The sequence below is a fragment of the Argopecten irradians genome, chromosome 7 (genome assembly GCF_041381155.1).
Source record: "Argopecten irradians isolate NY chromosome 7, Ai_NY, whole genome shotgun sequence".
Taxonomy (NCBI): domain Eukaryota; kingdom Metazoa; phylum Mollusca; class Bivalvia; order Pectinida; family Pectinidae; genus Argopecten; species Argopecten irradians.
This window is the reverse complement of record NC_091140.1, coordinates 9,039,123-9,053,548: the sequence shown is the minus strand read 5'-3', so window position 1 is coordinate 9,053,548 and position 14,426 is coordinate 9,039,123. Positions and strand designations below refer to the sequence as shown.

Genomic DNA, 14,426 nt, shown 5'->3' with positions numbered 1-14,426 from the left:
GAGGTCAAATTTACACATAAACACACATACTCTCACGTCGTAGATTGTAATTTATGATGCAACAACAAACGTAGCTGTTTTTACAATATTTTCTGAAGGTAGAAAATTAATGTATATGACAACCCCGACCGACCCCTAACATTTCTGCGCGGGTTCTGGGACCTGAAAACAGGAGGATTAACAAACCCACCTTGTTCATCCAACATATAAAGCCTCGTGAGTCACGTGCCACCATCATAATCAACATCTATTTCTAATAAACCAGGTTTTGTATCGTTAATCCCATGTTCTCTCACCAATTTATCCAAGCAATAGTAGTTTAGCGTGTGTCTAATTTATTGTGACTACAGTGGTTAGGGTAAGACTAAATATAACGGAACTAAACATCCGCATTGTTCATCTGTAAATCAAGGTTTTATTCTATTATCTTTATCAATATTATCAGTATATCATTTCAGGTGGGAATATGATAAAAGTCTCGCTTAAAAAAAGAATATTAACAATAATAACAGCCCAAAGAAAAAATATCTTTCTCGAAACTTTCGCGTAATAACGCCTTTTTTTCTTCTACCAAAATGAGCCCAATCGGCTTTCGCACTACTATTGGTTTCAATTTTGTTTCTTTCTTTTTTTAACTTTTGTTTTTGTTTGTTTTTATATTTGTTGTTGCTGTTTTTTCTCTCTTTTTGTGAAGCAAAGCTGTAACATGTTCAAGTAATTTCCTACAAACTTTTACTCTTTATGGTATAATAATTACAATATCTGAGTCCCTGCCTACACCGATCCGGACAATATATCAACATGAATGTTATAGCCGCTCATTCCATCCTACACATATATCTCGTAACACATGCATATCAAACCCATATGACAGAGACAAATCATGAAATGTTTTACTCTGCAACTTAAATCTAAACTGCCACTCCCTGATAACTGTTATAAATAACTGAGGTCAAAATGTTATGAACTTTACCGAACCCCTGTGTTTGGAATCACATACCTTGGTACACACGACCACGCAATACACTCTACACGGCCGAGTCGTGGTCACGTGACCAGCCCTAGCGACGCCCGTCCCCTGATGCCGCCTTTGAAGTTGACCTTGGGTTAGCTGGAGCTGCCGAATCTAACGGATGCAGTTGACAGTGTAACTGTATTTTGGATATTGGCCAATTTTCGGGGATTGGTCAGTTGTCTATATTGTATTTAATTCATTTTCTAAATCTGTGTTGTCTGATACGGACGGCCACTCCTCATACAGAAAGATGGATTTTAACCTTAGTAAGGATTATCTTGGACTTTCAGATGTAATCTTTGTAAACGAAGATCAAACAGAAAGTGAATCTTATCATATGATGGAAGATGAAGATGACAATATTACAAATGTCACTATTCAAGAAATGAACAACGCACCGAACCCAAAATGCCCAGTGTTTGCATTCCAAGGTATTGCAAGAGAGGAACGAGGCTGTTTGTTTCAAGGACACGAACTCGAAGCACATGGTAATGTTTACACGCAGCGGACACCACAAGAAACCCCCAAGGAACAGTATGTAACGCCAAATGTATTGAAACAAGAGTCGCTCAGTCACAGAGAACAATACGTCACGTCGAATGTTTATCAACAACGTTCACAGAGTCCATGTGTGCGTTTGGAAACTGATAGGGAACGGCCCTTGCCTCAAGCTTTGTCATTCAGACCAAAGTATGGAACACAATATGTGCCCCAGCAACGGATGTTCGGTGAGAGAGCTCGGTGTTTCACACCGAACATATCCCAACAGCGGCCATTAAATCCTGTAACTCGGGAAAAGCCTACGTCTGCTGAGAAACAAATGATGTCCAGACCCCGGGCTCCTCCACCAAAGGTCTTATGTCCTCCCTCGTCAGAGTTCTACCAGTCTCCGTCCGCAATGCAACAAGTAAGACCCACATCGAGTGTCCATCGCCATATTAATTCTTTGTCCGCAAAAGGATCAGCAGACAATTTGTGGTCCAATGCGCGCGACATCCAATGTGTTGGACTAACGTCACACAAAACACTACGTCAACTTGAGGATGCTACGCAGGGCGATTGGCGCGGGTATTCTCCTGTGAAACAGAAGCATGGCGCAATCCTGGCGGAACATGGCTGTTTGATGCAACATATTGAGGAAAGTGTCGACCATCAACAGAAATGCCAGCACAAAACTCGACCCGGGAAATTTCCGCGACAGAGCGAGACGTCATTTTGTGAGACAAATGATGTCCCTGGGTTCAAACCTTTCTCTGTGCAGAGTTCCGACGCTCCACCTCCTTTTCCTACTCCAGTCGTCTCTGTTGGCGCCACATGTTCGGTGGGCCAGATAACACTTCCGGTAAAGTCTTTAGAACCCACCAGTAGTGAAAGTTGTGGTAATGTAACTTTAGAAAGTGCACGAGTTAACACAGCGACCAAATCTAAATTCGTGTGTAAGTTCTGTAAGACTAACGGGGAAACAAAGGGATTCTACACGTCACATGACCTCAAGGATGCCAAAGGACTAGTCACGTGTCCAGTGCTACGTACTTTCCGTTGTCCCATATGTAACGCCACGGGGGACCACGCGCACACCGTGACATACTGTCCATTCGGATCAGGGAAGTGTTCCGTCATGGTAACGAGTAAGACGCCGAGGATGAGCTGCGGACGTCCGAGACTGTACGACCCGCGCTAAGGAATGTGCTCCATAAGGAATCGTCCTGTTCAAACCACGATTGGTTCTATCAAGTGTGTGTAAGCCCATGGAACCGACAATAAGGACTTATCGGTCCATAATCAGTTAGTTAAACCAACAATAATGATTAATCGGTTTATATATAATTAGTTAAAGCGACAGTAAGGACTTCATATTCAGTCAATTAAACCATCGGTAAGGAATTCCCGATTCATATCCGATAAGGAATCGCCAGACTCGGTTCATACCCAGTACCGGATTCGGTTCATATATTTTGTTACATTTCAATGCATGTCTCCTTTTTCTTTTGGCGTCAATTTATGAATACATTATATAAAATCTGGCGCCAGAATCATGAAACAGTCTTAGAATTAAGTTTTTTCTTAGCCAATCAAAAATGACGTAACCTTTTGTAACGCCATCTGTGATTGGCTAAGTTTAAGCTTAAGTCTGTTTTAGACTTAAAAGGTTGTTTCATGATTCTAAGGCCTGGATTGCTATTGAGCAATTCAATGTGTGCTCAAATTAGTAAATGTTATCTTTATTAAATTGTTGATTTGAAATAACTTGTTATTCACTGGTTGAACTTGAGAAAATGTAAATATGCAAGGTCCAGTTCATGTGCATTTGTAAATTTAGTCTTTCAAGCGTCCCTCTTCCTAAATTTTATCACGTGGACGCTCACCGCCTATACGCATGTCTAAACCTTCGAGGCGAGATTATATATTGCGTACATCAATTTGTATATGACCCAATGCAACAAGCTAGCATATAGTGATTGACAGGAAAATGTATTGTCGTGGAATTTCACAGTTCATTTATTCAGCATTTAAGTGTGTGTTCACAAAGTATTCATATACAAATATTTACTATCTTTGATTGCTGGGTGTATGAAATTCCTTATTAAAAAGAAATTACTTGCATACATTCACACGTGTGTGCGTGTGCGGAAAATGCATTTCGAGATGGCTGCCCCTTGGATTTATTATGCGCTATATGCGTGCTTTATCAGATTGTAGACAAACCGTATCTATTTACCCTATGGCGAACCATGTATGATTTTAGGGGGCCATAATTTTCGCGGACTGCTCTTAAAATGATAATGTGCATATTTTGTATATATAAATGAAATAGTAACGAATTTTCTGGCTATGGTATCTACATACTCACTATTATTTAACAGAATGTCTGAAAATGATTGGGAATTATGGGCACGTGTTTGCAAAATGGTTTTAAATCTCTGTGCGAGCTTAAGTTAATTTTGGCAGTATTTTTAATGTCAACTTTTGGCAGTATTTTTATGTTACTTGAGCGTATCAAAGTCGTTACCAGATTTGTTTTAAAATGTAATATCAAATCCATACATGTACATTACCTTGAAGAAATCCTTAATTGAGTAATTTAGTAAGCTAGTTTTGTTAACTTTATACTGTATTATCCTGAGTATCATTAACATCGCTAAATTGTAGAACTTGTAGATATTAAAGATGCTCCACCGCCGGTCGACAGAGCATAAACAATACTCATCATTGGAACAATAATTGGTGTTGAATCATGTATATATATAAATGTCTAATAATTACAAAATGATATAAAATTATCTATTTTGCTTTTGTTGCGCCTTCATTCCAAATAGAACATAGTGCCATTGATTTTTTTTCGGACGCTCACTCATGCTATTAATTATTTTTAAATATTTTTCTCACGAAGTAAAATTAAAAAAAAAATCTCAAACTTTTCAATGGTGGTAATGGTGAAAAGTAAGTAACTTTTATAACTGAATAAAAATACTAATTTGTCTGCTCCTGTTTGAACAAATATAGAGACAAATGCCATTGGTCAGCGGTGTAGCATCTTCATAGTAATAAGTGTAGTTGTTTTATTTGATTGATCATTGCTTAGTTATAAGTTTATTGAAGTATAGATACATATTAACGTTATGTATAATGGTTTTATCAATTTGTTAGCAATTGAAGTCTGAATTTAGATAAAATGTCTGAACCTGAAATATTTCACATCTAAACTGAGCACTTGTCTCATATTTGTTTAATTTCTATATTTTTAGTATGTGTTTTTCCATGTGTAGTCTAGATTTAGATATTATTTTTATAATGCATTTTGCCACGTGTAGTCTAGATTTTGGTATTTTAATGCATTTTACCACGTGTAGTCTAGATTTTAATATTTCAATGCATTTGGCCATGTGTAGTCTTGATTTTGATATTTCAATGTTTCCATTTATACCCTAGCTTTCTCAATGCTCTAATTTTATAGTTAGTCTGATATTGCTGATGTAGAAATTAAATGTTTCATAAGGGTATGTCAATGAGGTATTCAAATCCTTGATATCGTTTATTTTTTTGTTAGTTTTCCATGTCAATGATTCAATAAATCAAAAAGTTAACCAATTTCTTTGATATAACATTTTTGTTTATCTTAAGTTTGAATCTTTTATCGAGCTTTGTGTTTTTCTAAATATATTTACATTTTTGTATAATGTGTTTGTAGGAAAATCATTGTTAATTGTTGTAAATAAATAGCCAATTTCTTAAAAATGAAAAATCTGATACTCTGGACACCGGCAAGCCGTTTTGGTTTTTATTCATATTATTTAGACACACAGAATAATAAATTGTTTCCATTTGTTTCTCTACTTGTACATGTAATTTTATATAACTGGACTTGTTTCCCATGATAAAATATGAAAAGCTGGAGATTGTTTTTATCTGAGAGAGCATGTTGTTATTTTCTTGACAAGAAAATAACATGTGCATATTGTAATTCAGTGTATATCAAAATGTAGATCTTTGACTTGATGTAATTACCGTAATAAATAGACTAATAGAGAAAGAGTTGACGGCATTGTTTGCCTTGTGCTTTTGTAGTGTTCTAAGAGCGACAACTCTGACATGGATTGAATCTCGATCAACAACAGTTACCTTTTGCTCAGAAATACAAATTGTAGGTGGCGCCATCAACAAAGATGGCGATTACGGAGAAGCCGCAATTTCTAGCTCCTCGCAAATGTGAACTGCTTACCGGTTAAATCGCATTTTATGCATTTGTTATCTACTAAAATGATAATGTAAGATTCTACACCGAAGATCTGTTGGTTTTTAGAAGTTGTTGTTAACGTAGAATACGTAAAATACCCTATCGTACTTGTCCATAATAAACACATTATTTTCATTTGATTCTTGCAATGCATTAACTTTACCGTTCTAAATGGTGGACTTGTTCCTTTTAGGACACAATATTGTAACATGCCTTGACACAGTCTATTGTCTGATATAAATAATTTGTCAAATAGCAAGAGTCAACTGTCATTTACATAGCCTAGGCTATAGTAAAGTAGTGTACAGTGCAGTAGTAGGTAGCACTGTACCCCGACAATATAATGTTGGGGGTAGGCCTTACCGCACGTTTGGATAACAGGGTTAGTCAATTTCGAAACACTGTGTGATCAGCAAGAATAACACCTCGCACAGTTGTAGAAGACATACCTTGTCTATTGTAGCTATCAATAAGGAAAAGCAGAAACATATGTATACCCTACTGTACTGTACAGCTGGTATATCAATAACATTAATGGGTATTAGCTTAACATTTAAAATGAGAAAATAGAAAAAAATGTTACATATATATTGTTATTAGAAAAGCAAAACATATATTGATTTTTATGTGTATGAATTGCCCAATCCAACATGAATAATGTTTGACCTGATGGCAGTGTGTACATTGTATATGCAAGTATATACTCTCCAAGTAATTACACATTTATTCATTTAAATTGTAATGGAAATGAATGCAAGAAACATAAATGAATAAGAAATTAATGTTTGTATACAATGGTGTGGTAGAACAGTGATTAACTTCCGCTAAAACTGGCCAAACTATTAAAAAAAAAACATTGTCTGAATACATGGTCACTGTTTAGTGAAAATACATGAAAAATACAATGTTTTTATATATAAGATAAATGAATTTAGGTTTTGATATAAACTCAAGCGTTTATGTTTTTATTTTTGTGTCAATTTTCTCAAATTTATCATATTATGCATCCACAATACCTTTATATTTTGAAATGTTTATTTATTAATTTTTTTCAAAGGACTTTGACCGATGACACTTCCTTGATCCACAATGGGAATTTGCTGAATTCTGACCATTGACCAGAATGGACAGTGAAGAGGAACACGATCATGATCATGACCATGACCACGATCACGATCATGATCACGATCATGATGGTGAGGGCACTGGAGCTGTTTCATCCCTCACAGGATTTCTGTTTGGGAACATCGATAAAAAAGGAGACTTGGAAGAAGATTTCTTGGATGAGGTTAATATTTTGTAACCAAAAGAAAATAGATGTTTCATGTATTATCAATAAATCACCTTCTACCACAATAGTCAGTGTTATTCAACTCTCAGGGTATCAAATAAACGATGCAGCTGTTGATTAACAATTTGTTTATACCACACGTGGTATAAACTCTGTACGCATTCTGATTGGCTGATACGGTGAACTTTGACCGAACTACGTCTTTCTGAGTGTCGTGTCATCATTTGTCAACGTCATCAATAATCGAGTGACGTCATGCTATGCTGTGATCGCCGCTTGACGCCAAAACTGCTGTTGGATAGCGTACTTATCCTCGTCGTATTTCTATCGGCTAAAAGCGGATATAATTGTGGTAGAAACAGGTCACACGACTCGTGGCTGTTGGATATGGAATTTATTCCACACTCGTAAGTTATTTTTTAAAAGTTACAAAAGACACTCGCTAAAGCTCGTGTCTTTTGTAACTTTTAAAAAATAACTCACTCGTGTGGAATAAATTCCATATCCAACAGCCACTCGTTGTGTAACCTCTATTTATCACATCATATGTATGTTAAAAGTTCATAGTCAATCACAACAAGCTCAGGATAGTTGGTTATCTTTATTTTCTGTACATCTACCGGTTTCGCCTGAGGATAAGGAGATTTTTCATCATATGTATGTGTATTTAAAATTACGTAAAGGTTGTATTATGTTTAAAATTGTTTTACAACAGTAGAGTATCTCTGAAGTAGAAACAATTTATACCTTTTTGTTATATTCACTAAAGAAATCAATTATTCGGATAGTTAAACCTATTTTGCTGGCATTAAAGTTAATGTGTAAAAATTAACAAATTAACAGTGACAGTATAATTATATCATGATTTTACCTGATATTTGAAGGATTCAAAGCGCCAGCTCGGGTCCCTTAGTGCCCTGGGAGGAATTGGGACGATGGTGCGGGAGATCACAGAGGACCAGCCGGGGGCAGACGAGGGAGCTCGAGCAGGGGACCTTGATGAATCCAGCTGTAAGTTAAATTTATGATATCTAATAAGCAGATTTATGCCCGTCATGAAATTGGCCAAATAGTGTACATGTCTGCTGAACCTGTCCCATCCTTGTCCCATCTTGGTTTGATGCCAGACAGTTTTATACATGTCTGTCCTATCCTGTCCCGTCTTGGTTTGATGTCAGACAGTGTTATACATGTCTGTCCTATCCTGTCCCGTCTTGGTTTGGTGTCAGACAGTGTTGTGCATGTCTGTCTTATCTTGGTTTGATACCAGACAGTGTTATACATGTCTGCCCATCCTGTCCTGGCCATCTTGGTTTGATGCCAGACAGTGTTATACATGCCTGTCCTATCCTGTCCCGTCTTGGTTTGATGCCAGACAGTGTTATTCATGTCTGTCCTATCCTGTCCCGTCTTGGTTTGATGCCAGACAGTGTTATTCATGTCTGTCCTATCCTGTCTGTCTTGGTTTGATGCCAGACAGTGTTATACATGTCTGTCCTATCCTGTCTGTCTTGGTTTGATACCAGACAGTGTTATTCATGTCTGTCCTATCCTGTCCCATCTTGGATTGGTGTCAGACAGTGATGTACATGTCTGTCCTGTCTTGGTTTGATGCCAGACAGTGTTATTCATGTCTGTCCTATCCTGATCCGTCTTGGTTTGGTGTCAGACAGTGTTGTACATGTCTGTCCTGTCTTGGTTTGATGCCAGACAGTGTTATACATGTCTGCCCATCCTGTCCTGGCCGTCTTGGTTTGATGCCAGACAATCTTATACATGTCTGCCCATCCTGTCCTGGCCGTCTTGGTTTGATGCCAGACAGTGTTATACATGTCTGTCCTATCCTGTCCCCTCTTGGTTTGATGTCAGACAGTGTTATACATGTCTGTCCTGTCTTGGTTTGATGCCAGACAGTGTTATACATGTCTGTCCTGTCTTGGTTTGGTGTCAGACAGTGTTATACATGTCTGTCCTGTCTTGGTTTGATGCCAGACAGTGTTATACATGTCTGTCCCGTCTTGGTTTGATTTCAGACAGTGTTATACATGTCTGTCCTATCCTGTCCCCTCTTGGTTTGATGTCAGACAGTGTTATACATGTCTGTCCATCCTGTCTGTCTTGGTTTGATACCAGACAGTGTTATACATGTCTGTCCCGTCTTGGTTTGATGCCAGACAGTGTTATACATGTCTGTCCCGTCTTGGTTTGATGCCAGACAGTGTTATACATGTCTGTCCCGTCTTGGTTTGATGCCAGACAGTGTTATACATGTCTGTCCCGTCTTGGTTTGATGCCAGACAGTGTTATACATGTCTGTCCTGTCTTGGTTTGATTTCAGACAGTGTTATACATGTCTGTCCTATCCTGTCCCCTCTTGGTTTGATGCCAGACAGTGTTATACATGTCTGCCCATCCTGTCTGTCTTGGTTTGATGCCAGACAGTGTTATACATGTCTGTCCTATCCTGGCCGTCTTGGTTTGATGCCAGACAGTGTTATACATGCCTGTCCTATCCTTTCCCCTCTTGGTTTGATGCCAGACAGTGTTATACATGTCTGTCCCGTCTTGGTTTGGTGTCAGACAGTGTTATACATGTCTGTCCTGTCTTGGTTTGATGCCAGACAGTGTTATACATGTCTGTCCCGTCTTGGTTTGATGCCAGACAGTGTTATACATGTCTGTCCTATCCTGGCCGTCTTGGTTTGATGCCAGACAGTGTTATACATGCCTGTCCTATCCTTTCCCCTCTTGGTTTGATGCCAGACAGTGTTATACATGTATGTCCTGTCTTGGTTTGATGCCAGACAGTGTTATACATGTCTGTCCTATCCTGGCCGTCTTGGTTTGATGCCAGACAGTGTTATACATGCCTGTCCTATCCTTTCCCCTCTTGGTTTGATGCCAGACAGTGTTATACATGTCTGTCCTATCCTGGCCGTCTTGGTTTGATGCCAGACAGTGTTATACATGCCTGTCCTATCCTTTCCCCTCTTGGTTTGATGCCAGACTGTGTTATACATGTCTGCCCATCCTGTCTGTCTTGGTTTGATGCCAGACAGTGTTATACATGTCTGTCCTGTCTTGGTTTGATGCCAGACAGTGTTATTCATGTGTGTCCCATCCTGTCTGTCTTGGTTTGGTGTCAGACAGTGTTATACATGTCTGGCCTGTCTTGGTTTGATGTCAAACAGTGTTATACATGTCTGTCCTGTCTTGGTTTGATGTCAAACAGTGTTATACATGTCTGTCCTGTCTTGGTTTAATGCCAAACAGTGTTATACATGTCTGTCCTGTCTTGGTTTAATGCCAGACAGTGTTATACATGTCTGTCCCATCCTGTCCCATTGTTGTTTGATGTTTGGAGGCAGAGCAAACAACATTGCTAGGCTTAATATCAATTTAAAGTATGAATTGTGCATCTTATTGATAACCAAACATTTCTTAGGCTTTTATTCATTCCACTGGGAAAAAGTATAATCTTGGTTCAAATCTTTTTTATCTTAAATCTAATATTAATCCCAAAATCAGTTTTCACTTTGAAATGTACAGACTTTGAGTGAAGAAACATGGTTGTTTACAGTACAAAGTTTACTAAACAGGACAACAATACTGTCAACCAACTTTCTTTCGCTTTCCACTAAATTTCGCGATATCCATTTCAAAAGAAAAGGTTTCGCAGATTTAATATTAAATGGAAATATCTTTGAATTCAATTGTGTAATAATGGTCTAAGATATTATTTCGCGGAGATAAACTTTCGCGAGTTTACCTTGATCGCGAAATTCGCGAAAATAAAATCGCACACGAAAAAATGTTGGTTTACAGTAATCTCCTCATACTAATATGGTAGTATATAGAATTGTTATGTGAATTCCCAGAACACAAAAGCCTTCCTCAAAGCCAGATCTATCAAAATCTGTTTTAATCACGCATCATGTACGGAAGGTGACACATTTTCCCTACTATTTCAGTGAACTATGAAAAGAAGGTGGCGGGAGCCGTGGATTATTCCGACATCACAGAGATGGCTGATGACGGGTCAGAGAGAGTACGAGAGGCAATGGGTAATCTACACTCACTCAAGTCAGGTCAGTGTATGATACTACTTTACATCATAGCTACAGTTAACTCTTATCTACAATTTAGATTGGAAAAAATATTTGTTGATGATGGTTTAGGGCTACAGTACATTAACAATATGTACAGACTTGTAATGTGTAACTCAGAAATAATGATTCACATTCAAAGTGTTCCTGTGAGCTAAATATTTGAATGCTAGGGATATGTAATTAATACCTCCGTTCCCCACTTTAGCTAGGGAACGTCCTGTTTCCACTGTGACCTCCGGTCACAACATAGGCTAGTGATTAGTATAAGTTAGACATCATTTGAGATGTTCCAAGAAACCGTAACTTCATCATGTGACTCTTGTTACCTAATCAGCCCCAAAAGAGCCAAAATATATGTTGGTTAATTATATAAATGTTGTAATTTGTAGTTCAGTTTATTTAAGTACAGGGCGTGAGATATGAAAGTGGTGTGTAAAGTGCAGGAACATATAAATATTATGTGTTTCATTTTGTTAGAGTAGCAATTAAACCCTTTTAATCTAAATTCAGTTTTTGTTGTGTATAAATAAATGATTTATTGAAAGATACTACTGTGTTTACATAGTGACATATACTTTGGTGATATTAGGGAGAACATTTACTAGATTTTATGAACATGATTTATATAAGTATGATAAACTTTATGTTTTCCTGTAGAAAATGAGGAGGATGACTATGATGAAGATGACAATAAACTGATGCCTCCACCATCCTGGCTCCCTAACAAATCGGGCAAATCCGACGGGGAAGGAGGGGAGACAACTCCAACTAAGTCGGAGAAGGGATCTCTGTCAGATAGTCCAGACAAGTCCAAGTTTAAAACTCCGTTAGCTGCCATGTTACCTCCAGAGTTGTCCAAAGTGGAAGTCACTACACTGTTTCCTGAGTTTCAACTTGGAGAGGTATAAATATATAGAGATTCTTTATAGATATGTATAGAGATTCTTTATAGATATATAGAGATTCTTCAAAGATATATAGAATGTACAGATTCTTCATAGATATGTATAGAGATTCTTCATAGATAGAAACTTCCTCTAATAAATGCATGTAGAGATTCTTCATAGATATGTATAGAGATTCTTCATAGATAGAAAATTCCTCTGATAAATACATACAGACATCGCGAAATATGCCGGTCCGACGGACATGTCCGGCAAAATTTGACTCGGACCAGCTATCTTAAAATGCAGTCCGGACCGACCATCCGGCAATTATTGAGTACCAGAAGTTGGTAGAAATGGTATCTGAAGTATTTTGCAGGTGCAGAAGCTGGCAAAAATGTAAACTGCATAAGATAATCATGAAAACAGCTGCCTGGATTCAGCTGCCTGGATAGCAGGAAGTTATGTTTACTTAAAAAAATTCACATTAATGTTTGGTCCAGCAAAATCTTGTTCGGTCCGGCTTACTCACAGTCCTTGCCGGTCCGAATGTCCGGTCATTTTATTCAACTTTCGCGATGTCTGTACATATAGAGATTCTTCATAAATATGTATAGAGATTCTTCATAGTCAGAAACTTCTTCTAATAAATATATAGAAATTCTTCATAGATAGAAACTTGCTCTAATAAATACATATAGAGATTCTTCATAAATAGAAACTCCCTCTAATAAGCTAGAAATTCAGGGTCTATTTAATGATTTTTTCCATAGACCGATACTTTTCATCACATAACTGGCCTGTCATATAGATAATATAAGACATGTGTAATAATTGACTGATCGCCAGGTGTAATATAGCCACGCCTTGTGCTCACAAACGCATGTGTTTCTATTCAATGTTGGAGCAAACATCCTAGCACACACAATACAAAATACTAGTCACGTGCGGTTTGATTGACAGCTGGTGATCCGTCAATGCTATTTTGATGCCAGACAAATGACACTATAATGGAAATATGACATTGTAAGATTGTCTCAGCATAAGGAAATGTCACCATTGAGCCTGATTGCACTTCTTAAAGAAAGTTTTTTTGTTTTTTTGATGAATATAACCTTTTATATTTTTAAATTATGAAAATTCGTAGACTGGATTTAAAAAGTCATAGGGCCATGTAGTTCTAAATCTGCTAAACTGTTTCTTTTTCTTTGCAGTTAATGGAAAATTTTAAAAAATAAGGATTTCCAAGATTGTTGTTTCATGTAATCTTGACTATAAAATTGTTTGTGATATGCAGGTGCTGAGGTTTTCCCGTCTATTCAAGCCTGTTCATACTCCTCATGTCTGGAGAAGGAAAAAGAAGAAGAAAACAGAAGATGAAGAACAGGATGAAGCAGAACTTAAGAAAAAGGGTAAAAAGAAAAGAATTATAGCAATCTGAAAAAAGATGAAGATATAAAATTCTGAACAGACATATTGGGAGAAAGTTGTGGGGAGAAAGTTGCTGCAAGAATATTGCAGCATTTTAAAAACTTCATCTATGGATTACTTTTACATAGATAATATAAGCCATAACATGAAAAAAATTTGTGTGAATTTGGTAGGAAAAATGCAAAAAAAATGTTAATGCTACATCATGGATTTTTAGCCCACCATCATCAGATGGTGAGCTATTCAAATCGCTTTTCGTCCGTGGTCCGTCCATCCATCCGTTAACAATTTTTGTTACCGCTATTTCTCAAAAAGTGCTGAAGGGATCATTCTCATAACTTCATATGTAGGTTCGACTAGGGCCCTAGTTGATTGGTCAAAAAAGATGGCCCCCAGGAAGCAATCTTGGATTTTGATTGTTAAAGTTTATTATCTCTATTTCTCTGAAAGTATTGAAGGGATCATTCTCAAATTTCATATGTACAATGTAGGTTCCCTTAGGGCCTTAATTGTGCATATTGCGTTGAGCAACAAGATGGCGGCAAGGCCATCTTGTATTTTGATAGTTTAAATTTGCCGCAAGGCAGCCATCTTGTATTTTGATAGTTAAAATTATTTATCACTGTTTCTCAGAAGATACTGAGAGAATCTTTCTCAAATTTCATATGTAGGTTTCCCATATTACATTTTGGATCGATCAGTCCACACGATGGCCACCAGGCAGCCATCTTGGATTTTGGTAGTTGAAGTTTGAGAAGTAGAGAAAAGATCGATCTGTCAATTGTCAGACATAGATCAATCTTTGATGGGCTCCAATATCCCTCAGGGATCTCTTGTTAGAAATTTGGTATGTTTAGAAATGTTTTTGATATGTAGTGACATTCACTTTAATGTCTTTGACTTCATTTTGTGCCCCTCTCTGATACTGATAAAATGATATGAAGATACATGAAGCTAGGAT

The 14,426-nt window shown here is 37.4% G+C and overlaps 2 protein-coding genes across 2 annotated transcripts in view; both read left to right on the top strand.

Moving 5' to 3' along the window:
• Positions 1-1,107: 1,107 nt before the first annotated feature.
• On the top strand, positions 1,108-4,724 carry LOC138327484 (uncharacterized). Its single transcript, XM_069273608.1, has one exon. The coding sequence runs from the start codon at positions 1,266-1,268 to the stop codon at positions 2,694-2,696; it is 1,431 nt and encodes a 476-aa protein (XP_069129709.1). The 5' UTR covers positions 1,108-1,265; the 3' UTR covers positions 2,697-4,724.
• Positions 4,725-5,632: 908 nt separating this feature from the next.
• Positions 5,633-14,426, top strand: part of LOC138326868 (transcription initiation factor TFIID subunit 1-like) — a 42,778-nt gene continuing 33,984 nt past the window's right edge. The window contains exons 1-6 of the mRNA XM_069272855.1: positions 5,633-5,781; positions 6,808-7,038; positions 7,926-8,052; positions 11,013-11,129; positions 11,808-12,052; positions 13,332-13,446. Coding sequence (XP_069128956.1) covers positions 6,874-7,038; positions 7,926-8,052; positions 11,013-11,129; positions 11,808-12,052; positions 13,332-13,446 — 769 coding nt within the window. The 5' untranslated portion in view covers positions 5,633-5,781; positions 6,808-6,873. The remainder of the gene's footprint in view (positions 5,782-6,807; positions 7,039-7,925; positions 8,053-11,012; positions 11,130-11,807; positions 12,053-13,331; positions 13,447-14,426) is intronic.

What these genes read in the sequence shown, in the direction of transcription:
- LOC138327484 (XM_069273608.1), top strand. Translation starts at nt 1,266, where the DNA reads ATGGATTTTAACCTTAGTAAGGATTATCTTGGACTTTCAGATGTAATC.